The 25,911-nt window shown below is 41.9% G+C and overlaps 2 protein-coding genes across 18 annotated transcripts in view; one reads left to right on the forward strand and one right to left on the reverse strand.

Annotated features, from left to right (window-relative positions):
• The first annotated feature begins 2,694 nt into the window (after positions 1-2,694).
• The window catches only part of LOC6537003, a 49,443-nt gene continuing 26,226 nt past the window's right edge, over positions 2,695-25,911 (forward strand). For 5 of the 17 annotated variants that reach the window (XR_005561707.1, XM_015192575.3, XM_002097536.4 and 2 more), the window contains exon 1: positions 22,791-23,105. The gene's annotated coding sequence lies outside the window, so the exon portion shown is untranslated. Of the gene's footprint in view, positions 3,281-9,344; positions 9,364-21,903; positions 21,979-22,773; positions 23,106-25,911 lie in introns of those variants that run through there. The other 12 variants (XR_005561698.1, XR_005561697.1, XR_005561696.1 and 9 more) reach the window with 7 other exon arrangements.
• On the reverse strand, positions 4,869-5,654 carry LOC6537000 (ubiquitin-conjugating enzyme E2 G1). The gene is made up of 2 exons (XM_002097533.3): positions 5,524-5,654; positions 4,869-5,464 (listed from the first exon to the last, which is right to left on the reverse strand). The coding sequence occupies exon 2, from the start codon at positions 5,453-5,455 to the stop codon at positions 4,949-4,951; it is 507 nt and encodes a 168-aa protein (XP_002097569.1). The 5' UTR covers positions 5,456-5,464; positions 5,524-5,654; the 3' UTR covers positions 4,869-4,948.

The raw sequence follows: 25,911 nt of genomic DNA on the forward strand, positions 1-25,911 counted from the left end.
TGGCATTGAGTAAGCGAGCAGAGTTCCTCCGCTGCACTTTGTCAAGTGGCTCCCTGCTGGAGATCACACCTTAGGCACTTCCACTTCCTCTTCCGTCTGTCTGCTGCAGGCACCACATCCACGTGCACATCCTGTTTACACACCGTGCGTATTTACCCTAAAAACTCGGACTAAAACTGCGCTCAAAGCAACTTTAACTATTAGCATTTAATTAAAGTTCATTCGCCGGGCGACAGACGAGGTCATTTCCACCCACTTCAGCTGGCTGGTTAGCAAGACTTAAGCCCACGGGAATGGGGAAGTGATGAGCTCTTGTCCTGGAATCCTACCAGGATCCAGGTAGTTGGGTTGGCTTTGGCCACGAATATGCAAGCTGCACCTGGTGCTCAAAGGACAGGCAGGTCCTGGTCGCAAACTATGTAATGACTGTCGAGGAGTTGAGCTCTCGGGTGCGGGTGTGAACTTAAAGAGGATGACCGACCAGCTCGCCGGCAGAGAAATAAAGTTGCCTTTCAAAATAAATTCGTTTTGAGTTTTATGCAAATTGTATACAGCAAACAGTAACAACAACAACAAGGGGGCAAACAAAGGCCAGACGAAACTTTACCAACTTGGCTGGTTGCAGTTGTAGTTGCTGATGTTGATGTGGATGTGGATGTTGCTCTTCCTGGTGGTTGGGGGCGGCTTTGATGGCATCAAAGTGAGCTTGTCGTTGTGCAGACAAATGTTACGTACTCTCGTCACACTCTTACGTATGCAAATGTCCCATGCCGTTGCCGGCGCAATGCTGCAGTGCGTCCTCCACAATTGACAATTGTTGAAAATGCAAATGGAAATGGAAATGCCAAGACATGTGCCCAACAGCCACACCAGCAATTCATACATATGCCATGGATAATGGGTACTGGGTACTGGAGGTGTGTTGGGGGTGGTAAAGGGCCATGGAGGTAAAGACAAATGCAAAGGCGTTGTCTCTACTCTTCTATCATCATCCGGCGACGACATCTCCTCAGATAAGATAAACGACGGCAAAGTCAACAGCCACAACTGGTTGGGGACGGTGTGCACTGCAAAAAATGCAATGGTTCATTTTGCAAAAGTATGCTACAGAAGCTGTAGTATGCCTTTCTTAGCAGGAAGCTCTGCTAACTTTGAACTGATGATTGCTTTAAAATGTATGTCATTTATATTACTAAACATCAATTTTCTCTATTGTATTGTATAAAATAAAATACATACATACAAGAAGTTTAATTAAATTGTATTATATATTTATGTCTTTTTGTATTATTTATGTTAATTTTTTTTTATATATGTAGGTATATGACATTTTTCCTAGTGCATGTGGGAAAGGTCAGTGTAAATAAGTAAATACGGCATTCGTAGCACACCGCAGGCCGAAATAAATTCTCAAGTGCAAATGAGGTAAATGACAAGAGGTACGAAACCATCATAACCTCTGACCTGCCACCCCCCGACCGACCCGAAAACGCCCACTTTGTCGAGCATTTGACAGTCGAGAGCAAACATGTCCAAGTTGAACATCCATTTTGCATTTGGCAAATGAAAAGCGGGAAAGCTACAACTGACGTACTAGCTGGCAGACAGCTTGTCTATGCAGCAGGCCATCTCTATCCAATCCATCTGGGCCTGCAAATGTATCTGTATCTGGTATCCAGTATCTGGCACTTGTATCTTTTTCCTCTGTCTGCCTTTTGCAGCTTCATCAAATATTTAGCGCCAGGCAGGCGGCTTTATCTCGAGGGAACTGGAAGGAGGGACAAATAAGCGCATTCATTGTGTTCGTTCAGTGTAAATACGAAACGGATGTAGCACTGCTTGGAAAATAACAACTTTGAAAACTTAAGAGTCTAACTCGACTAGTGTGGTACTGTAAGGAAGTAAGAAAATAAATTGGGCTTATTGAAACACTACAAAAGTATTTTAATTTGCCTTATGTGGGTTTCATATTTATATATGTATACAAAGTTAAGAGATTTGTTCATACAAATATTCAAATAATTTTTCAGATTTCATTAAGTTAGAGTGTGTACCGACTGTAGATACCAAAAATATTCCAGAGATTTATCTTATATTGAATATGGAATTTCTGGATTCCTGGGGTTGTTTTATGTGTAGTTTCTTTGTGGTAATTCAATCGATTTGCCAATTTATCACTTTCCAGCGGGCACTCGCTTGTTTTGTTAGTTTTTCCGTAAGTACTTTTTCCACTGCGCTTAATAGCATCGTTCTAAAATGCATAAAAAAACTGCGAGCTGTCCAATCACTAATGAATTAAACAAACTTTAAGGGCATCGACGTTGTTTCTCGTTGAAACGTAAATTTATTAAACCACCCACACCTACCAAAAACCTCCGAAACGCTATATACCCCTGCAGCAGATGCTATATTGAGAGCAGTCCGAACTACCCTAGCAAAATTGGGGGTGTGGAGCAGTGCCAACGACCAACGAGCAGCGGCAGCAACAACAACTGCACGCGGCACAGCCAAAAAGCCGGCAACAACAAACGTCCGCACTGTACCACGCCGGCAACATGTCGCGTGTTGCTGCCGAGCGAGCATTGCACTGTGTGCGTGTTGCTTGTCTCGCTTCCACTTGAAATGTTGCCAAGAAGCCGGCCAGCAACATTAGCAGCATTTCGAAAACTTGTTTTCAACGTAGTTGGGTTTAGTTTACTTTGAGACGGCGACGCAGGTGGACGTGTCCGAGTGCGAGCGAAAAAGAGCGATAAACGCGAGCGAACCGCGTTATAAAATAATACAAAAACAACAACAGCAGCAAGAGCTCAGTTCAGTTCAGTGTTTGTCTTTAGTTTTATGGCGCACGCTGCGCGTCAGGTAGTTTTTCAGATGTATATATGTACATACGAGCATATATATCTATAATGTTTTTTTGTGATTCGTCTCGCGGCAATGTTTTATGGCTGACAAAACCATCGAGCGTGTAAAGGTTTTGCACTAACCGTACGACAAAAGAATAAGAGGTGTACATTCTGGATGTAAAGTGCTAGTGTTTACCCTTTTTGCCGGGATTACTCATCATCGCATCGGCGCATCATCGCCACCATCATTATCATTCGTTTAGAAACGGGCAACTTTACGAAATCCCGAAAACCAGTATCGCTGTGCCCAAGTATCTGCAAGATACGTGAGGCAGTCCAGACCACATATTGGAATTTACTTAACACGTATGCAACACGCACCCATACCAGTTAACATCGAGCGGGACCCATTGGATTTTGGAAGCGAAAACTACAGGGTAGGTAAAATCGTTTGTAATCGGGGTTTCTTCTCGGGAAAATGCAGAGAGACAAACACTCACACACTTGACCAGCTGCGTTTTTCCACCCTCACCATAAAACCTAATGATTCCGAACTACCTGTTTTTTGGATTGACCCTGGTTTTCCCATTAGCCGCCAGAGGAGATTTCACTGCACCAGCATACCATGTAGTCCATATATCGGAAAGCTGTGTGGCTATTTATAAATATAGATACCCTGCGTTTTGGGGCCCAGGCTCAAATCCGGTTTTCCATACCCATATATCCCCCAGCCCAGCCATCAATTCAATTTCTACTGGCTGAGTGAGTTTTTAACTCTCAGAAGAATCTCCATCTCCAGGTCGAGCATCTTCTTCGCTGAAGATTTCTGAAGAGAGCTGGTTTCTGCGGGCCGTTTTCTTTTCCCTCGCTTTGTTTTCTTTCGTTTCGTTTTCGTTTTTTACTATTTGCCGATCGTCGTGGTGATCATCATGATGCTGTGGCTTATTGCCGCCAAGATTTTTTCCACTTTTTTTATTGTTTTTTTTTGGGTTTTTGCTTTTTGCCGATTGAAGGTGCATGGCCTTATTTACCCAGTTTCCAAATCGCTCACCGATTTCTGCTTATTCTGTTTTGGGGTTTGTTTTGAGGTATTTGCTGAATCACACGGGGATCATTTGAATCTTTTAGCCAGACAGTCGCTGTGTGGAATTGGTATTGGATTTTTACTTGAGAGTCACACCCAGTCCGTGGCGAATAAGCCACAGTATCCCGCTCCGGAATTGACTCACTGCCAAACAATGCGACATGCGGCGAAGTGCTGGGGGGCCACCACACTGGCTTGGGCAAAAAAGAGAAAAAATCAAAATGCAAAACTTGTTGCTAATAAACAACAATTACAACAACAAAAACAAGTTCAGCTAACCACAAAAATGCTGGCAGCTAAACTCTAGAGTCGTTGCCCAGGAGCTCCACTCTCCACACACCAAAACAAGTCGGCGTATGGAGCCATTTTCTGATGTTGCTGCTGTCACACTAGCCATTCGCCACCAGCAACAGCAACACCAAGAGCAACAGCAGCAATTTGTTGTTGGAGCACTGGAAAAAAAGTGCTAGACAAAGATTACATTTTAATACTTAATATTTTAAGCATCGTATTCTAAATTAAAACACATAATGAACTTTCGAATGGCCATAAAGTGTAGCCAACTAAACAAAACATTCTAATCCCGATTCCATCAGTCATAAATAAGAATTTTGATCAGTGCATGTGTAAATTTTTGTCGCCATGTGAAGACCATAAAAAGCGGCCAAGTGGCCAGCTGCCTCAGCTTTCCTCTGGAAGCCACAGACCAGAGAACGGCCATAACTGTGTCAGTGTGCAACTAGAAGAGGTCTAAGCCTATTAAGCACACTGGCTTAAGATCGGCCTATGCCAGGAGGTAACACCCGTAGCTCCGTAGCGATTAAGTGTAATTAATGCCGACAGGTGTCGCTGAATTGGCGCAAGCTCAAAGAGATTGCAATGCCCTAATTGGAGACTCCAATTAGGAGATATTCCCCACTTTCGCCACTTCAAAGGCAAGATTTCCACTAGTTGCTCTCTTTATTCACGTGATTAGCATGTGGGCCGTTCCTGATCATCATGTCACTGCCCAGTTTCCGGGCTATTCCACCTCCTCTTGACTCCGGCGGACGCACCTGGTTACCTTGCGCTTAAACTCCGCGTAATTCTCACGGTACTCCTTGGCCGCATCCACATTGGCGGCCGATTCATCATTGGGATCTGTGAGCATTGAGATCACGGAAAGAAGGATCGTCTCCACGGTGTGCACCGGTAGCCAGCGCTCCTCGGCCTTCTCGTAGCCCCACTTATCGTCACCCGGTTCGTGGAGGATCGAGATGCAAACGTCGCCGGCCTTGTCGATATTGGGATGCCATATTTCGGTGATGAACTTCATCTTGGGCGGGCGCAGTGGGTACTCCTTTGGGAAGATCAGGTGCGCCTTAAAGAAGCCGCCCTCGTAAAGCGTGTCCGAAGGACCGATGATCACCACCTCCCACTTGAAGATGTCCGAGTCGCTTACCAGACCGGCGGAGAAGCCCTCGACGGGATGGCTCTGCAGCTCGGAAAGCTGGCGTTTGAGCAGTAGCGATGCTTGCAGTTCGGACATGTCACTGGACTGGTGGGATTACCGCCATTAGTTGGATAAACTATTGGTGGGATCACATTTGTACTTACTGGAATTTTGTTCAATTATGTCGAGTCACTTTCTGGTTTACTTCTACGGAGGCTGAACTACGCTCAATGCGACTTGTCAGCTTGCCGAAAGAAAACTCATGCGGCGACTACTCCGATCTATAATCAGGATCACTAGTCATTTTCACTAGTCAAATGTTAACTTGTAGGTATAAAAAAAAACTTAATGGATAGAAAAAATTAGGTTTTTACTACATATAGAAAGCATCCATATCATGAAGCAATTTATTGTAGCTTAGTCATTTTGAGGATATAAAGCCTAAGAGACGCATAAAAAATCAATTCCTTTTGGAATGTCTGGCTGAAATATCTTTACAATTGTAGCCCTTTGAATGGCGATGTATAGAAACTATCTCCAAAGAAATAATCTTGAAAGCGACTTGAAAGTTTCCATTATGAGCTCTTTGGCTGTTGGTCTGGAATGGGTCCAAGGAAAGTCCAAGTCCCTCTTTCCTTTCATTTCCCAGCACTTTCCTGCAATTACTTGGCCGTTGCTAATGCTACTGGTGCCACTCTTTTTGCCTTTAATTTTCCTTTGCCCGTGCTGGCTGAATGGAAATTATGATGGCCGCCACATTGTAGCCGCTTGGTTTTGGCCTTTCGTAATTGCGCACAAATGTTGGCCCAGCGTTTTTTTGCTGGCCTGCAACTCTGACCACGACGTGTGGTTCCATCGACTGTTTCTCAGCTTTTTGCCAATTGCATACGGCTTCGGCATTTGAAAATCCGCAACTTTAGCTGAGTATCTGACTATCTGGGAAACTCAAATTATGTTGCCGCAAATGTGTGAATCGTTAATGTTTCGATGCTGCCAGCTGGGGCATTTTGTGCTTGGTCTCTTGGCACTGCCGGTTTTTCAAGTTTTCCCTGCAGCGAGTTTTCGCACAAAAATTCCTTTCCTATTTTTTCTGAGCATTATTATTGTTGTAATAACATTTACTTAGCATCGGTGCAAAACGCAACAATAAAATCATGTAGAGTTCCTCTTAGAAAACGCAGTCGGATTCGAAATTTGCTAAATTATCCAGCACATGCCAAATGAAGAGGGGGCGGAGGGTTCAAAACATGTTTGTCCAGAACACAGACACATAAGACCGACAGCTGCTGCTGCTCGGCCGGTTCCTCCAGCTCTTCCAGCTCATTCCATATCTCCATATTCATCCGACTCTGCCCATTTAAGTGCCACATGTCGTAGACGGTCTTCTTTGCTTCTTGTAGATCCCGCAGGGAAAGCGATATGACAGCGAGAGCCGGGAAACTCACACGTGCCACAGCGCTCCTCCCAGCAAAACTCGATTTTCCATTCTCTACACTCGGGGAAAAACGCCCACTACAATTAAGATTAGTTGGCGCTGGGAAATTGGGTGCGAAGCATCTCATCAGATAATAAAATGAAATTAATAGTTGAATAAATGTCAAACTGAGATTGGCTTAGGTCATTTTGTTGCGAAATAAATTATGGTTTAAATAATGACAAATAAATGTATATTTTATCAGAATGTCGAAATTATAATTCAAATGCAAATCAATACTTTATTTATTGTCTGTTTAATGACCCATAAATTGGCATTTATAAAATTTTGTTTCTAAGGGGATGAGAAAACGTTTTTATGAAGATAAATACGGTCTCACTTCTTGGGCCTTTCTTTTTCAATGTAATTTTAAAATGATATATTTGAACATATATTTTTTCAGTGCATAGGACGTGACATAATTTTATGTGATAGTGGTTTGTAGGGGATTTCTAGGTAAAGGTTTCTAAAAGGACATGTGTGCTATGTGTTCCAAGAGCACTGAATAAAAAATGGTCGCTAATGTTAAAACCTGAAACTTACTGATTAGCTCTCCCAATTGATTTCTGTGTAGGAAAAGTGTCGCGCTCGTGCTCATTGCTGAAGTGATAAAGTGACTTCGCCTCGGCGGCTTTTCCGCCGATTTCGGCTGGCTTTGTGGAATTGATTTCCAATATTCATTAAGACGCCCACACGCAAACACAGGCACCGCCGCGGGTTCGTTGCCATGGCATTTGATTGGAAAGTTGGAGGGGGATGTCCATTAAAATGGGGGTGTCTAAGTTCATCTGTTCAGTTTATTTTCTTTTTTTTTTGAGGGCGTGGCGGTTGCATGTGACAATTGCATTTCCGGCAATACCAGCATACTTCCACTCCTCAATATTCCCTGAAATTCTCTCCCTTTGCTCAAACAATTTCAGTCTTCCAGAGTTCTTTTTTTGGGTTTGGCCTCCGTTTCGCAGCGTAGCACCTGCTCTCTCCAGGCTGCGTGCCTCAAATTGCTGGCTCATGTTGCGTCCATCAAACAGCTGACGGCGTCGATCAATTGAAATGGCTTTTCCCCCGTTTTTCCATCGCCCTATAATGTTGCATCGCGACCGTGTTGCGGCGGTGATGACTTCCTGTATCTAATGACGGGGCAACCTGCTGATGAATTGTCTTTCAAGTCGATCATAAAATATATTAATAGCTTCTCTAGCAGGCATGCAATATCATTAAATTGGTAGGCAGCCACAATGATATATTTACAATCTCTTATTTAGGATTTACATCTTTTGACACATTAATTTAAAGTTTGACCAAAATACCTTGAGATATGAATATACCTAAGAATCCATTCTGATTAAAATGAACTCCTCGAAGCTTAACGACATGATTTAAACCTGGAGCGTAGCAAGACACTTTTAAATAAATACAAATGTGCACCATAAAAACATGTCATTGAGCTGCACAAACTTGCAAAGCAGTGCAAAAACATCACCTCTCCCTGTGCTTCTCATAAATTCAAGTTAAGTGAGTGAGTGACCAACTGGATTTTAGTACTTTATTGGCGCTCTGAGTTATGCACACCCATTTTTGTTGCCCCCGGCACACAATTTCCAATTGCATGCAGAAATATGAGGAGGAATTGCTCTGCTCGGAAAACTGGCCATTATATCGTTCCGCATAGAGGGAGCAAAACAATGCTTAAGAGAGAACTCAATAAATTGCAGAAAAGCGAAAAGTGGAAAGAACGCAAAATAAACAAGAACGAAACTGCAAATAAAAAAAAAAAACAAAAATAAATAGAAAGAAAAACAAGCTTTCCACTTGCAGTTTTAATGTGTTCTGTGCGTTGTTCCTCGTTTTATAATTGAGTTGGCAGTTGCAGCTAAAGTTGGAGTTGCAGCCGTGCACTCACCGCCACCCGAAACCCATCCACTTTTTCCTACCCAACCGAAGGATGCCATTTTTTCCCAGTTTTCCCCCTTGATGTGGGAGTTGCCAACGGGATTCGGGCACGTTGGTGCTCGTTCGTGTGCACTGAATGCGAAAAACTTCTGCACACTTTTCGACCGAAACGCGATATTATAATATACATATTTCTCATATTTTTATTATTATTATTTTCATAACACTCGGCCCAGTCCGGACTTACCTTTGTGCGCTGCATTGAAATTGAGGCACAAACTCAAACTGAAACCATAATGCTCGGGGATCTGGTGCACTGCTGCCAGACAAAAACCTCCATCCTTGCGGTGGGTTTCGTAATGAGCGTTTCCGTCAAAGCCTTTTCCTCGTTCATACACTTAGCGAAATTTGGCATGGTTTAATAGTGTCAATAATTTCAAAGCACTTTTTATTTAGTGATTGTGTCAACCCTAATAATGTTTTATTAGCATTTGCATACTGTTAAATTCCATATAGATTTCGGAATACATTTTTTGTAGCCATATCGTTTCATATATGTTTGATATTTATATATCTTAACTTCGTTTCAATATCTAATTGTTTCCTTAATCTTATTTTCAGAATTTTGCCTGATATTACGGTGAGTTTTGAAAGCTTCCTAGCCATTCAATTAATATAAACGTATTTTATATATAGTAAGCGTATTACGAGTGCATGGTCAAACGTATTGCATTTAAAAGGGCATTTTCTTTCCATAACCACATGCCGGGTTTTAAACTGGATCGCCACTATGTAATTGCTCAATTTCTTGCGTCATTAACGGGTTTTTCTTTGCATTTGGTCGGTAATTTGTCGGACCCATTGAAAGATCACTCAGGAAGCCAGAAAGTCTTAATTTGTACGACCATAAACGTTTACCTCTTTCCATATATCATTTTCCTATAGCAACCGAGAACCCATAAAGTGTGAAGTGTGAAGCGTTATGCGTACGACTGACTGTTTCGTAACTCACTTACTTATAGGGCCGGACAAACAAATGAGCAAAAGTGTGCTACTGGGGCCTGAATCAGGAAACCTGGGGAGCCCCTTCTACCAGATGAACCGTTAGACAGTGCCGATGGCGCCCGCAGAGTTCATTTACTCCACTTTGCCGCCAAGAAAATTCAATGGAAAGAAAGGGCAGTCACGGAAAAAGAGTCGAAAAACCCCGAGCAACATTATTTGTAGTTTTTATTTCTTTTAAATTTTTGTATTCGTACTCATCTTTTTTTTTTTGCTAGACCATTACGTTTTTAAAAGCTTTGCTTTTGCTGGCTGGCTGTTCTGGTTTTCCGGGTGATGAGGGGGGCCTAGACTAGGGCTAAGAGCGGAAAAAATATCCAAGCTTGGCCTGAAAAAGTGCTTATTAAATTTAATGACAGCACGTTTGCTTGCGAAAAGCGATTCGACGTTTTTGTTTTTTTTTTAATTTGGCTTTTTTCCAACCTTTTGGTTATATAGCTTTTTTGAGTAGTTTTTTATTTCGTATTTGGTTTATTGAGGGCTGAGGCTCATTGAGAGCACTGGGGCCATAACAGCAAAGTCTTTAAGTTTAATTATGTGGCAGGTCTTCTTGGCCCGGACTCCATGCACGGGTCGTAATGGTCATAATAGTTATACGGTTTCAATTGAAATGGTAACAAATTTCATTGCTCGTGCGCCAAACGAAAGTTATCTTTGATTAATTATTTCTTTCCGGGTTTTTTTAAAGAGTGGACTAACAAAAACTTACAAAAAGTCTGAAAACAGAAAATAAATAGAATTATATTTCTTGGAATGTTGTAATCGGATTGAATGCTTGAACCAGTTTTTTGGTTTGTTGGTTCATTATGATGGAAAGTTGTACTTCGATATAAAGGGTCTTTTGTATCAAATATAAAACAATCTTTCCCTATTAATACATATATTAAATTCTATATGCAAGATAAGTAAATACTAATTATTATATTGTGTACTAGTCTATAAATAGTAAACCTTTGCCATTAGCTTATAGCTAACTTTATTTTTCAAATAGCCCTGATTGAGCCCAGTTATCAACCCATCAATCAATTTCTCCGCGTCGTTGTGGATTTCCTTTCTGAGAAGTGAGACTTTTATCCGATCCTGTCGTGATTTCCGCCAACCCCTTTGGCCAACTGTCGCCTAAGATTTCTCACAATTATAAGCAACAAACTGGCATAAATTTATGACTGGCCGTCAGTCAGTTTGGCATTTGCAGTAAATAGGCAGTGAAAGTATTTTTTAATTAAATGCCCCAAAGGGGGACTTCAATGAGCGCCATGAACCTGCAGGTTATGAGGCGGTAATTTGCAATTTCCCCGTGAAAAGAGCTGGCTTATTATTCAACTGGTTTCTTGGTATGTGGAGTGTGGTTGGGTTTACCTGCTCGTTGAACTTCAAAATGCGCGGGAAAAAAGTGAAATTTTCGCTTTGTGGCCAAGTTAATGAACTGCGCGAAAATCTCGACAGGAAGCAACTTTGTAACATTAGCACAGTTCCCCCATCTTGAACGAAAACTATGCTAATTTCTCGGCTGCTGGGGAGGACTTATGAAATGAATTCATTTTCTTTTTAATCAAAAGTATAAACAAAAGACATGCGGAAGGGCGGCATCGGTTGCGTGTCGAGGCGTTGGCCACAACTGTTGACTACTTTATTCACACAATTACAGCCGGCGAATTTGCATTCGTTTCCTCCGCCACATTCACATTCACCTGTTCAGTTTTACCCGTCATACTCGACTGATTTTTGCTTCGAGGGAGCCGCTTCACTTGTTAACAATTAAAAGACAAACCCTTGACTTTGGTCTGGACTCTGGAGACTTTTGTCTTGGGTCTTTTCGCCCACTGACCTGGGCTCCATCTAATTAGCTTTCCTTTGACAAAGCCATCGTTTTTTACGTTTGAATTAGCATTTTCTTACGAAATGCTCAATTCAAAGCTGGCTCCTATATAAATAATTCAAAACTGACCCGCGGCTTTCATTTCATTTCATTTGGTTTCTTTGGTCTTCGTTTTGTTTTTTTCCATTTGTTTTCCATGTGACGCAGCAACAGCTGAATGCCTTGGGCCCTGTGGGAACGTCTCGAAGAAGTCATAAAACTAACAGTTGAGCGGAAATTAACACAGATACTCCATAGGCCAGCCAGAGAAGAGCCCTCCAGCTCGAAGAGACAAACAATCGGGTCTCAATGGGATGGCATTACCTCCCGATTGAGATGTAGATGGGTGATTCGAGATAGCAAAGAGGTGAACCAAGACAGGTGAACCAAGAGCGGATTATGTCGGTGGTCTAAATAGCTCTCGGATGACGTTGCACAACCCAGGTAATATGCCGGTATCATTAGTCTACAGTTAGGATGTGATCCGAAAGTGGGTATCTGGCATTCTCGGTGGCAGTTAAGTTGCGGATTGGGCACACGGTTCATTGTCAAGACACTCGAGGGGCTTTCTATTCTGAAGAGATCTTTCTGGGGGATAAAGTCCCTTCTCAATAACAAATTGACACGCTTGAGGCGACTTCCTCTGCAGATCTAGGCTGCCCAACTGCACTTGGACTAATTAATATAAAGGAAATGCATTAGATCTTATCACAGAAACCTGCATATCCTGTCGGGCACTGGGACAAAACTAAGGTACCGTACTATCATTAATGATATATGATTAATGATAAAACTAAGAAAATGTAGATCTTTTTAAAAGTGAATTTCGTTAGTCATTTCAAAATAAGATATGATTTAATTTACGCAGTTATCATGTTAATGTATACCTTCAAAAGGAATATTGCATATTTTGTAATGGTTTTCTCCGTGTGTGGTCCCGTCTTCTTGGTTGCTTAACATTGTTGGTTGTTCCATTTCGCATCTCTGAACTTGTTGAAAGCGAGTAAAATGTGCCAATTTTCTATATATACATATGCCATATCTTTCATGTGCTTGTAACGCAAGAATCGGGGAGAGGGAGCCACAGGCTCGTCCATACATGGCCACTTCATCACGCAGCGTTGGCCAAGCGTGCTGTTGTTGCTCCTCCGGCCGAATGCAACTGAGCGTCGCCGTCGCCAGCCGGCGGCTTTAGAGCCCCCCTACAGGAAGCCCCCCTTTGGGAAGCCCCCTTTCGAGAACCCCCTTTCACTTGCCCTTCGGCTGTTGGATGCTTCTATTGTTCTGGCCGCTCGTGCTTGTGCTAGATTTATGCACTCCGGCTGTATCGCCATTTCCCCGCGGACAGTTTCGGTTTCAATTTAAAGCGGATGCTCGCTTTAATTGCATGCCTGGCGAGTTATAATTCATATGTATAGATGTATATAGTACATGCATAAGTGCACTGCTGCATTGGGACGTTTCGGGTTGCAATGAATGCGCCTGGGTGGCAGTGAACTTGCCGATCAAGTGGGTGTAATCCATACTTTCGGGGAGTGGAATATTATAGGAGCAATCAACGGACAATTGGCTAAATTGTTTCTAAAATAGCTGGATTAAGGCCACTTTGGTTGAACCACTTTAAGCAAGCTATTTAAATTGGAATCACCTTATTTTCTAAACTAATCTTTAAAAGAAAGGATACAATCAAATTTAATATAATTCATATTCTGCATCTGTTGCATAAATATTCTTTCCCTCCTTGACCATTAAATGCCGTTCCATAAAATTGCCAAGATGGAATTTCATCTCACTTTTCGCAGTTCAGTGGCCGTTGCACTTGACATGTAGCCACTGTCAATGCGACTAAAAGTGCAACTGGAATGGCCATTGAAATTGCAACTGCAACTGCCAATGCAATTGATTGTGGCTGGCCAATCGAAGGAGTTGGATGGCTGGATGGATGGATGGCAATTGCGACTCACTCACTTTCACTGATCGAAAGCGTGAAGGCAAAGTTTAATTGAATCTGCAGCTGCTTCGCTGCTGACAGCGAACAATGATTGGTAGCATTCAATGGTCGTGGCCCATAGCAACTTTCAAACCTGGCCATTTGAAAGTTATTGGCCACAAGTGCGCACACACATGGCGCCCATTGCAGATACATACTATATATGTACATATACGTGTACTTACTTTCAACTCAAAGAAACTCGAAGTAAACTGAACGTGTCAGCAAGTCGGTCCGAGGTTTCAGGCTTTGGCCGGGTAAAACTTTTGGCCCGGCTCTTTGGAGTTAAGTTGCGACAAAATCAATAGGAGAACTTTTAGGGGGGAATGCGGGAAAATGCGGCTTTGCGGCCAAATGGATAATGGGGGGCGTGGCCCAATGCTGCAATTTGTTATATTCAGGCGTCGCCTTAAATTGGGTCACCGAAAATGTTCAATTATTCGAGTGAAATGCAGTCTGTAGGGAACACTCCGCCCATTTTTTTTTTGTTATTTTTCCTGATTTTTCAGGGCAACCAGCTCGATTTTGGGCTCACGCAAAACTGGTTTTCAAAGTTGATGCAAGTATGATTTTGCTGGCTCATTGCCACAATGCGGTCTCGATTTATATACTTTATGCGAAAAGTTTGCCTTGCAGAATTTGTCACGCACTCTAAAGAGAAGTATAACTTAATAAATTTTTATATCCGCAGAAGGTATTGTGCGATTTAATCTAAAAACAGATATCTATATTATATCAAATAACCATTCCATTAAAAAATATTTTTTCATAATACTAATTAGCATTAAAATGGATAAAGAAGAAAATATTTTGACACTGGCTGCGACCGACCATAATGGCTTTCCCAGTTAGTGGAAACGATAAATTTATCTATGATAAATTAAATCTGTCTTGCATTCGAGCAAAGAAAGCACTTTGATGCTCGAAGCGCATTTGGTCTTCGTTGCATGGGTAATAAAAGTTCCCTCATTTTTTCTGTCCATATTTATATGAGTTTTACAACAAGTTTATAAGCTCAAAACCCTTCGGCACACATGGGAATGTGCGTCTGTTTGCGCTGTGACTTTCCATTTGCAGAGATTTCCACATTTCACATTTTCGGATTTGAGATTTCAATATGTGTAAACGTCGTTTATACCAAATGCGCCATGAATAAAATTCGTCTCGTTTCGATTCGATGGTCGTTGGGAGTAGGGTCGCATATCCAAATGGGATTTCATTTATGACCAAAAGGGGCCCCAATCCAAAGGGGAAGTTTTAGGTGAAAGAGCCATTCACTATGAAACTCCAGCCGCGGGCCATGGTAAATCAGTTGCCGTTGCGTTGGTCAAACATTGCACAAATCTATGCAGTTGCACGAACGCGGCTCAGACGCTGATCGATTTCGCACCCAGTTTTATTACACTCTTCGAGTTAACTAGCTAGTTTGAATATAAGTAGTTATATATTTTTTATAGAATCAGAATCTATCAATTGCTTCCCACGCATACAAGTTGTACAGATGCTGCGATATATGTTACTTTCCAAGCAACCGATCTGTAAGCTAGATGATTTAAAGTAAACAAAAATTATCATTAACTTATCCTTGATAATATTATTACTTATTGATAATTATTTACATTTCCGATTTATAAATTGATTGTTAAATTGCTTTTTGAAGAGCTAGAAAATAACTTTCGCTTTGATTTGGTTTAGTTGTACCCCCAAATATGTTCAGTGTTGTGCCACACCTCTCCCTGTGGCAGTAGATGGGTGAATGGGGGCGTGGCACTTCGAGCAAACTGTTACATTTGTGGTTGGCCTCGGGACTGACCGGTCGCACATAAAGTGGCAAAGGGCGCGTTTTCCGTCGCACTCGATTTGGATTCCGATTTTGATGGCAATGGCTGGGCTAAATGTTTGCTACACGCTGCGGTGGTCGACTGTCCAAATGGACCAAAGTGGGGCATATTTATGGGGAAACTAGTGCAGCTGATTATGAAGTTGCTCGACCGACATCATTTGGTTGATTTATTCGACTAAATGGAATCAATTTGCTGTCGCACTTCAAATATTTGGTTTCGGTTATCGCTCATGGCCCACATTTGAAAGCGACAACAGTACTGCCACACCGATACTGATAAGCGCATCACGATGTTGCAACTTTGACACAAATGCTTTGTTGCAGCCACTAAGCAGACACTCCCGCAGATGTTGCAGTTGCAGTTTGCAGTCTGCCGCACTGGCAATTTGCTGTCAAATTGTCGCAAATTCTTACAAGCGCCGCTCATTAAAATTACCCAAATGCCAGCGCCAATTGCCGGAGCACTGGAAAATGGGAGATGGAAACGGAAAACGGCATCGCATGACAAATGGCAGCGACGAGCTCCCCAGACAAGTGCCTCCTAGAGATGCACTCAAAGAAATGGGTTGAGGCATCTCAGGATTTATAACAATTATTTAAAATTTAAAATAAACTTGGAATAAACTGTGCCTCCTTTACAGTAACGATGAGGTGATCCTTAAACAACTCATTAAATATTAAATGATGTTAAAACTGTATCTAAAATGTATTTAATAGCAATTATGTATTCTTTTAATTATTATTAAAGTCTTGAAAGAGTAGTATTATTTTTTCGAGTACCTTAGCTGGCGAATCCCTGTGCAAAACTGAGACGATTTGGCAATGCAATTTTCGCCGGCCAGCTGCAAAGTCCGTAGAATTGCCTTCCTCGTCTGGGCCCCTCAACAAATTTGTCGCTGGCATTTGCAACGTGATTTTGGTGACTTGAAGGCAGCTGATAAGCGAGGTACTTTTCCGCCGATTTCCGACTGACTGACTGGCAAAGAAACTGAGAGACTGAGACTGAAACCGAGACAGACTCAGAGTCAGATACTTTTTAACAGCACCTAGATAAAGTGCAGAAAGTGCTGATAGCCAGATATTACTTTACAATTATTGGGTGCTCTCAGCAATGTAATACAAAGCGCGCACAAAATGTGCTGATCGAGCGGGAAATTAACTGATGAAGCGTGGCTTGAAAAAGTAACGGAATTGCGGGCATTATTACACAGGTGAGCTGAAGATCGAAGAACCATGGCCAAATGCTGCGACAGCAAAATTGCGCAGCGAAAGAAAATACAAGCACGATCACCTCGATTCGTTCGATCATTTAAGAGCTTCGGTCTTCAGTACTCCAGTACTTCCATTTCGATCCACTCAAACTAGTGCACCTGCACAGCCAATAAATTGCGCAAGAGCTGATCAAACTCTGGTTCACCACTACCCACTCCAATCTTTTTCCCAGATATTGTAGATGGATCGTGGCCAGGCTGTCAACGGATCGTTTAAGTCTGGTCTGGTCTGGTTTACTTTTGCCATTGCCTTGCACAAAATGTCATTCAGCTCATTGAAATGGAAAGCTGAAAAATTAACATTGCACTCGGACGCTGAGCAACTGAAAAAAAATATTCTAAACACAAAAGCACACAAAAAACCAATTGAAAATGAAAAATTACTGATGCAGAGAGGCAGCTGAACTGAGCTCTTTGGAAGAGTTGGTTACCCTCCAAAAATGCAGTCTTTTAAATTATAAAATAATAATTTGTAGGGTTCATTATAAATATAAAAAAAGGTCAATAGCATCAGCTTTTAATCAGTTGATTGGTAGGGATAACATACCTTTTAAAAAAGAAACAAATACATTTATGGTTAGGTATAGAAATACTTATTAAAACTAAAATATATACCCCCAGATACCCCACATATTCACTACACATATATATCTGGCAGATCCGTACTAAACGGCTGTTCATTTGGCATTCTACGTACTATACTTGCCAAGTTGCCGGCATTTGGCGAGTGTTACGCGACTTTGAGCGCTCTAATTGTCCGCTTGTTCACTCGTGTGTTCGTTCGACCAACACATGCTACAGTAGAGCACAAAAACGGCTGGCTAAAATCCGCAGCAAAAGTGGCAGATAAAATAAAAAATATATAGGTATATATACAAATATGTAACAAAAAACACACACTGCGACATGCAACGTTGCACAGACGGCGAACATTTTGCTGAAAAGCTGAAATAATAAAGAAGCAAAACAAAACAACAATCAAAATGTACAGACAACAAAACACGCGACCGCCACTGCAGATAATTTGGCATTAAGTGGAGTGGAAATGCGTAGGAAAATATGATATAATCGAGTGGAGAATACATATGGGCGTGCATGCATGGCCGGGCAAATGGCACCGTTTTGCATTCAAGATCAAGTTCAAGTTTGGAGCGCTTATTATCGCGGCTTGTTGAAGTTTACAGATTTTCCGGTAGTCAGATACCTGATGGGAAACTGGCAATTGGCGTTTTCACAAACCGAACACCGAACACCAACCGCAAAAACCTTGGAAAATTAGCAAAACGGTGTCTTAACGCGGGGGGAAAAATCACCTTTTGACCCACTTTGAAGAGCCATCAATGGTTGGTAAGCATAATGAGGCAAATTATGTTGCAGTTCCCGGTGATTGGTGTGGAAAAAGACGAACGAAATCAATCCGAAGGCACTGTGTGAAGGTGATGTACTTGCAGATACCATCTGCCAGCTGCCAGAAGATAGCAAAACTAAAGCCCAGCGGCTGTCTTTGGGTGAAAATCAACGGATTCAACGGAACGAACGGAAGTCGGCGGCAATTTGTGAACGCAAATCATGTTGTTGCATACAAAGTTAGCTGCTGCCGATGGCTGGGCAAAATGTCAAATGCGAAAAGCAGATGCCAGCGGTTTGGATTTATTTTTCTCCTATTTTTTGCGGCCACTTTAACAGCATGAACGTGACTTTTGCATTAACGGGCTTTAAATCGAGACTGAGATTGCAACTTTAAGTTGCAGTTGCATTTGCCGACTTTTAAGTGTGTCAGCTCTTGCCTGAGAGCACCGGCAACAAGGTGCAGCAGCATTTCACGCACACTTGCACCGCGCACTCAGAGACACAGATACACACTCACACTCACACAGGCACACGCTTAATTATGCATTAGGCTGCTGCATTGACAGCGACACTTTTGCAGGAAAAACGACGAAGGGAAGGGTCAACGACCCAGCAGAATGACAGGGGTTAATGAATACCCCTGGGTTAACACTAAACGAGATTATGACGGCGGGGAAAGTACTGAAATTTTAATAAATGTCCCTAGAGTACCATTTCTAACTTAGTTACAGCTCAGAAAGCATTTTATGATTTTATGAGTATATTTATATTGACTAATAATGTTTTAGACATTATCATAATTAAAAGTTAACATTTTAACTACATTGCTTCAACTATTGATTAGTTCCTTATCTGTTAAAATCATATTTTGTATTCATGCACCGAATCCCAATTTTCACCTCATATTGTTCAAACATGAACAGCTCTGCCATAGAAATAACCACATATATATATATCACCTAACATTGGCAAAGATCAATAGCCTTGTTTAGATTTAGCACACTGAAAGATGCACTGAAATTGATTAATTTCTAATCCAACTCGCAAGTGCAAATACTCCTTTTCAATTCGATAATTTGCCCAAGGATTTATTTCTGGCTGGTTATAATTTACTCAAAGGCAGGCTATAAACTGGCCACAAGGGGGAAACCCGATTGTTGGCCAGCTGTTTCGGCCAAATTGAACTATGTACCTTGCCTGGCTGAAACACCGCACAAGTGCGATAATTTAAATCAGCTTACCGCCTGTCCGAGCGTAGCACTCTCCATTAAATCAGACTCCATTGTTTACGACAATCAATTGCCACCTCAAGATCCCCCGGTTGGCGAACCCACCTCCATGGAGGATGCCTACATGTGCTCCTCCTGTTGGCCAAACTGTCAAAGGTGGTCGCCGTAATTGGCGAAATACGTTGGCCGTTTGCCGTTCAATGGAGCGTGCAGTTACTGCGCTGGCTGGCTGGGTGCACACTCCAATGGGTTTTAGGTTTAGGAAGGGGGTTACCAAAGGGGCCCCCGGCCATTTCCATGGCTTAACCCACGCATGTGGCCATTGTATAGATTTCAATTGAAAGTACTGAACGCAGAAACGCGACCAAATCGATGTTGCCTCCATGTTGCTGTCGCTTTCTGACCACTGACTAATGGCTTAATGTGTGCATGTGCCTTGCCTCTGTTTTTCTCTGTGTCTATGTGTGTGTTGTTTTCATTCTGTGTGCGTGACGCATGGCAGATGTGTGCGAATTTATATTGCCTACTTTTCGGGGATCGAGGGTCTCGCAAGTGCAATTGATTTTGTTTTGCTTCCAAGCTGCCCGCACATGTCCAGCATTGTCTCCAACTCCAAAATATAACAGCTTCACAGCACAAGCAAAAAATACATGAGCTGCTCGTAATAAAATGTTATTCATATACCTAACGTAAGGGGTTAAAATTAAAATGAGTAGATATAGTTGATTTTAAGAAGTGGCTGCTTTTGAAACATACTTTTAGTTAAAACTGTTTCAGTAATATTTTACTTTGTGTAAAAGAAGAATGGTATTTCAGTTTCTAAATTTTCGGAGAGTGTAACGAGTCCTTACGGCCTGATGCCCACAGAAGGAGGAAGGGAGATAGCGTGAGTTGAGGGACTGCGACGGAAGACAGTGAATCCTCGCCGCACAAGCGCCTTGTTTATTGAATTTGGGCGCTTTTGTGTGAGAGTGACAACGACGGGCGTCCTGCAATTGAGGATGTAATTTTTGCATGTCCCCGGCATTAAATTCTGCACTGCCCCCGCTCTCCATGATCCCCTGCGTCCTTTCGTCCTTTCTGGCACTGCGTGTGTGTGCTCCTGGGCAATTAGGGCTATGACATTCCGCTCTAAATCTCCTGCACACTTTGCTAATTGTTTCCAATTCCACAAACACACTCAAATAGTGGACCCACAGATAGCCGTCAAGTAATTGCAGCTGAAGTCTGACCCCCGGCAAATTGGCTGTGAAAGCTCAGGCGGAATGGCTTCAATTATAATTGTTAAATTGCATGTTATGCTTTGATTCCTGCCTTTTATTAATTTGACTTTGACCCAATTCTTCTGACGAATTGCTAATTCCGTTGGCAAAACTCATTTCCTAAGCCACATTTGATTTACATTCGTTTTGAATAGAAGCTGCCCTTAACTACACTTTTCCATTCAATTTGGCTATTCAGTGCAGTGCCCGTGCTTCTGAAAGGTAAATGCATTTTTATAGCCAACGACTCTGGGATTCATTTTCATTCACTCGTTTTGGTTGCTAAGCCAATTTGAATATTTACACTGCAGGAACGCTTCTCCTTCATACAAAATGATATCTTAAATTATTCAGTCAACTGACTTAAAGGGTATTGTCGAATTAATAAAGATGTTTTTGTATAATCGACCAGGGCTTAATTCTAATTCTTCGACAAAAAGTGAGGTATTATTATTCCTGATTTCGAAAGCTTACCATACTTTTTTTTGGTGCATGTAAAATATATCGAACCGATTCGAAGTGAACCGCTTCAACTGAAATCCGTTCGACTCCGAAATACGACTGACTGGGAGGCCAGCGCGTGTTTTATTGTTTTTGTCCGCACGTGACCTGTGTGAGTGGAGGGTCTTCCCTTTCACATCTCAGCTGTTTCACAATTCATCGCATCCCGCAGCCCAATCTAAAATTTTCAGCTTTTATAGTTCCCGAGGTCTCCACGTTTATACGGACAAATGAATTCGGTTAGTGATCCTGATCAAAAATGTACAAATGTATACTTTACAGGGTCGGAACCGCTACTTTCTTCATTGTACGAGTAACGCGTATAACAATTTAATGCGTATTTCTTTTTTAAGGTAATAGAATGATAAGAAAGTTTACAAAGCATAATAAATAGTGTACAGAATTGTTGAAGTGGTTCAAATTGCGACAATTTAGTAGCGATGAATTTCCAGAATGGTAAAATGATCACTAGTTTCATACAAACTGAGCAATCGAGATGAATTCTAGGCAGTGATTCACCGCTAACAACGTAATAAATTGAACTGCAGGGATTTCTTGTGTTCATATGCCAGTTTAGTCGGCACTTTCCACTCTTTCACCCACACGTTTCACTTTGCATTCTGCGTGCAGCGAGTTGTGTGTTAGTGGGAATCGACTGAATTCTCCTGTTTGTCGCTTGCCTTTTGTTATGGGCCTTTAATTGACATATGCGTTTTCGACACGATTTTTCAGTAGTTTGCTACGGCTGCTCCCATCAAAGCAAACCAAAGCTGCATACTAATGGGCATCTTCTGATTTCGAATTCTCTTTGCAGCTCCCAATGACGACGACGACGACGAAAACAACAACTGCCTGAGTGTATTGGCCAACACATCGGCCAACCCCAAAGGTGAGTTATTAGCCAGAGTTAGTGTTAGATTTGGAGTTTGACTAGGTTCGGTTAATTGGCCTCGCATGTGCCTGGATGATAATTAGAGCCGACTGGTCCAGACGTCTTGGATTCTTGGCATTAGCACCGATTTTATGACCTCGCACGCGCTCAAAGCTGAAAAATGGTCCCATGACTATCCGATGGGTATACTTTGTATCTGTCCATAACTCATTTCTATGCTGTCGGAGTTTTCTCACTGTATTTTCGGGCTAAATTAGAAATAAAAGCTTCACCTTTGCTGATGCTTTTTGCATAAACACAAGACGACCAAAAGTGGTAAGGGGGCTTCAGAAGGTTTTCATTTTTGTGGCATGTGGGGATAAGCTTTCACTCGAAGTGGTTGGAGTGCTTTCGTGTTTTATGATACGAGTCCGTTGCATTCGTGGCAAATATAAATGAAAAAAAAGATACTAGGATATGTAATCAGAAGTGAAGGAAAGCTCAGCTCTGAAGTAACTCAAAATAAATTACTTTTTATCCAATTTTATTTCTGTATTTAAGTGGTAGAATGGCATAGTTTATAGTATATTTTAAAAAAATTTTGATTCTGTGCTTCTTTTTGATATCCTTATGTTTACTTTCATCCTTCACTTTTGGTTTTGCAAAATTCTGACTGTGAGTAAAGATTTTTCAATCCACCCTCGAAGCTTTTCTAGCAGCTTTTCCGACCTGTAGCTTTCACTCACAACTCCCGTCGTCAGCTGAATGTCCTTTTTTGCCGAACTGAAAACCGAGCGACGCAAACTCGAATTCCCACAGTCAGTCTCCCAACGAGCCTTTTGTGGCACAGAACGCGCGCTCCTCGTCGAGAAGTTGGCCAAAACGCAAAAACGGCAGCGCGTCGGGAGGCGGCTGGCGCAGGAGGCGGTGGGCGAGGCTGGTTTGGTGGCACGCGCAATTCGCAATCCTTAAAGTAAAAATGAATTAGAAATTGTGCGCGCTTCGTTGTTACATAAACGCAACCCATACACGCACACACGTGAAATTGCCCAAAAATCGCGTCCTGCGAGAGTGAAATTATCCTGGCCAAGTTGTTGTTCCGCCGAGTTCGCTGTGGTCGTGCTGATGGTGCTCCCGTATATTATGTAAATGATTATGTGCCAGAAACGGAGCGCTGCGACTCACGAAGGCCAGCGCCAACCTTCGTCCCCGTCAGTCGTCGTCATAGTCGTGGATGTTTTTAGCCGAGATGTGGTGCCGAATCCACAGTGTTCATAGTCCTGAGTCCTGAATTCTAAACCCCTGAGTCCTTAGTCCTCACTTCTCGGTGCGAAGTGGGCGGTCTCGCAAGGCCTATCCACCTTTACGTTCTTGTTTCACTACTGGACACCGCAAGCACCAAAGTTTGTCGAGTGAAAACCTGCCGTTTTATCAGAACCTTCCTTTCGCCTCAAAATACGCGGCTTACATCGACAAGAAAGCACGCGTTTGAACGTAGAAATAGTTGTATATAATGAAAAAATATAGAATAAATTAGTAAAACAAAAGTTGATCAACATTGAAGCATTTTAAACGTGTAGTCAATATAATATTTTGAGGAAACCCATTTTCAGTTTGAATAATTTCATATATGATATTATAATGGAAGTCTGGTCAATTTCAAAAGGCATTTCTTTCCCCAAGTGTATTCACCTCTATCGGCTTCTCTTCAGAAATCCTTTCTTTTTTCGGCGACACATGAGTGGGAATGTTTGCGTGGGCGGCGGGCGGAAATACAAAGCGGTGCGGCACCTGCAGAATGTGTAGCAACAACGAGGACAAAAGGCAACTAAATTGTTGCCAAGTTGTGCTATCTTTGGCAGCTCGCCTGGCGGCTCCTTTTTAAAGCAATTTATTATGCCTGCGAGCGAATAATTTACACACCGACACACCCTCCGCTCTTCGTCTGTAATGAATAAGTTATATCAAAAATGTATCTACACACTCGCCGTGGAATATGTCTGCATATTAAGCGGAAGGTATATGTATAAAAACGGGCTGCCAAGGACATTTCTCCTCCGTGGATCCCGATCCCACCATGTGCACCATGGTTTCTACGGGCCTTGCGCTTAATGCAAATCAAATTTCAGCATTAATTCGACTAATTGGCGCTTGTAAAATGGGGGGAGCGGTCGTGTTCGATGTTAAATTGAATGAAAAGCCCGTCCGACGGTTTACTACGGTTTATTCAATTAAACTACCCCGTTCGGTCGCAATCTGTGGGTAGTCATGCATTCAAATGGTGACCATATAGCTACGAATATGACCACTGTCTATTTAAATCGGATTTCCAGTTCGAAACAAACTTTTTCATGACCGACTGGGTGCGCCATAAAGTTAAAGCCTTTCCCAACCTAATCCCTGATATTCTTTGGAATTTCTATTATGGCATACTTTGAAAAATTAATCACAAACTTTTTTGTACAAATTCCTATAATGTTAAATATGTTGCATTTAGCTAGTTTCATAAAATATAATTATTGTCTTAAATGTTACAATATTGTCTCTAACGATGTTCTCTCCAAAGAATTGAGGGCTTGGCCGCAAAATGATTTCCTAGTACTCGGAAAACTGCGCTGACTTAAATTGAATAATAGATGAGGGTGGTATGTACGCAAACATTGCCAGGTGAAATGAAAATTACAAATCGCGCCCATTTTCCCTGATAAACATTTCCACATCGCCATTATGTAGAGATAGAGAAAGAGGGAATGTGGGGATATGTGTGCCCGATTTCTCACATGACTTGCCATCCCCATCCTCTGCTTTTCAATTTTCGCAATTTCATAATTTTTCATAATTTTATAATGGCCTTGCCTAATTCAGCGGTTGTGGAACCCAGATTCGAGATGTTGTGCATTTCATTTTGCAATTTTCTCAGACCCCCTCGAAGTGCAATGTAAAATTAGATTTCACACGAAACTGCAATCAGCTGGATGTCTGCTCAACCTCCTTAAATACACCTAATTTAGTGCGTGTTTTCAGCGGTTTGCTGCTGATTTTGAGTTTTGCATGCCTCAGCAATTAAAAGTTGGACAGCCAATTCAGCAGTTAATTGCAAGTAGGCGGGTGTATTTTCTATATCTTTTAAGGTGGGGAAGCTGGGGGCTGTAATTACCAAAGTCATTATGTTTTCCTGCGTCACCGATTTCACCGGCGCTTTTTTCACCAAGCTGGAGGAGATTGACGGGGTAACTTCTGCTGTTGGGGCAAATGTCAGTGGCAAAAGTTTTTGCTAAACTGTTTGAGTTCCTGCAGCCGCAAGCAAACTGTTTGCCGAACTCTGCATGACAGGCAGCCGCTTTCCATGGTACTCCTCAAATCCATACAGTGAAACAACAATAACGCTGGAAAAAAGTTCAGAACTTTTTGACTTTAATACATGAACTTTCGATATGAAAAAGGTCAGGATCAAACATAGGCATCCTACAACGAAAAGTCTATTATATTATATGGTATATATACAAAACAGCTACACTTTTATTTATGTCAAGAATGCTTTTCTGTGATTAAAGTATTATTTTTTCATGACATGTACAGGTTATTGATCTAATCGTATAAGTTTTTTTCTCGATGTGGAAAATATGAGGCTCACTGAACTTTTGACTCCTGTCGAACGAAAAGTCAAACAGTCACAGTGCATTTCGAATTGAATTTATGGTCGGCCATTGGGGCGTATGGGTGATATTTGAGTTTATGGCCTAAACTGGCGTGCAAATGAAAATAGTTTGTCTTTCTAGCTCTTCCTATTGAATTTATCAGAAATATGTACAGCAAAAATAAAAAACAAGGAACCAAATAAAGGTTCTGCTTGTGGGTCAAAAATTGCAAATCCTCCAGAATTTATTATGGCACACGAATCGTAGAAAAGTTGCACCATGTGGGGATCTCTGTGCTTGTGTGTGTGACAGA

This window comes from Drosophila yakuba, chromosome 3R (genome assembly GCF_016746365.2).
Source record: "Drosophila yakuba strain Tai18E2 chromosome 3R, Prin_Dyak_Tai18E2_2.1, whole genome shotgun sequence".
Lineage (NCBI taxonomy): Eukaryota > Metazoa > Arthropoda > Insecta > Diptera > Drosophilidae > Drosophila > Drosophila yakuba.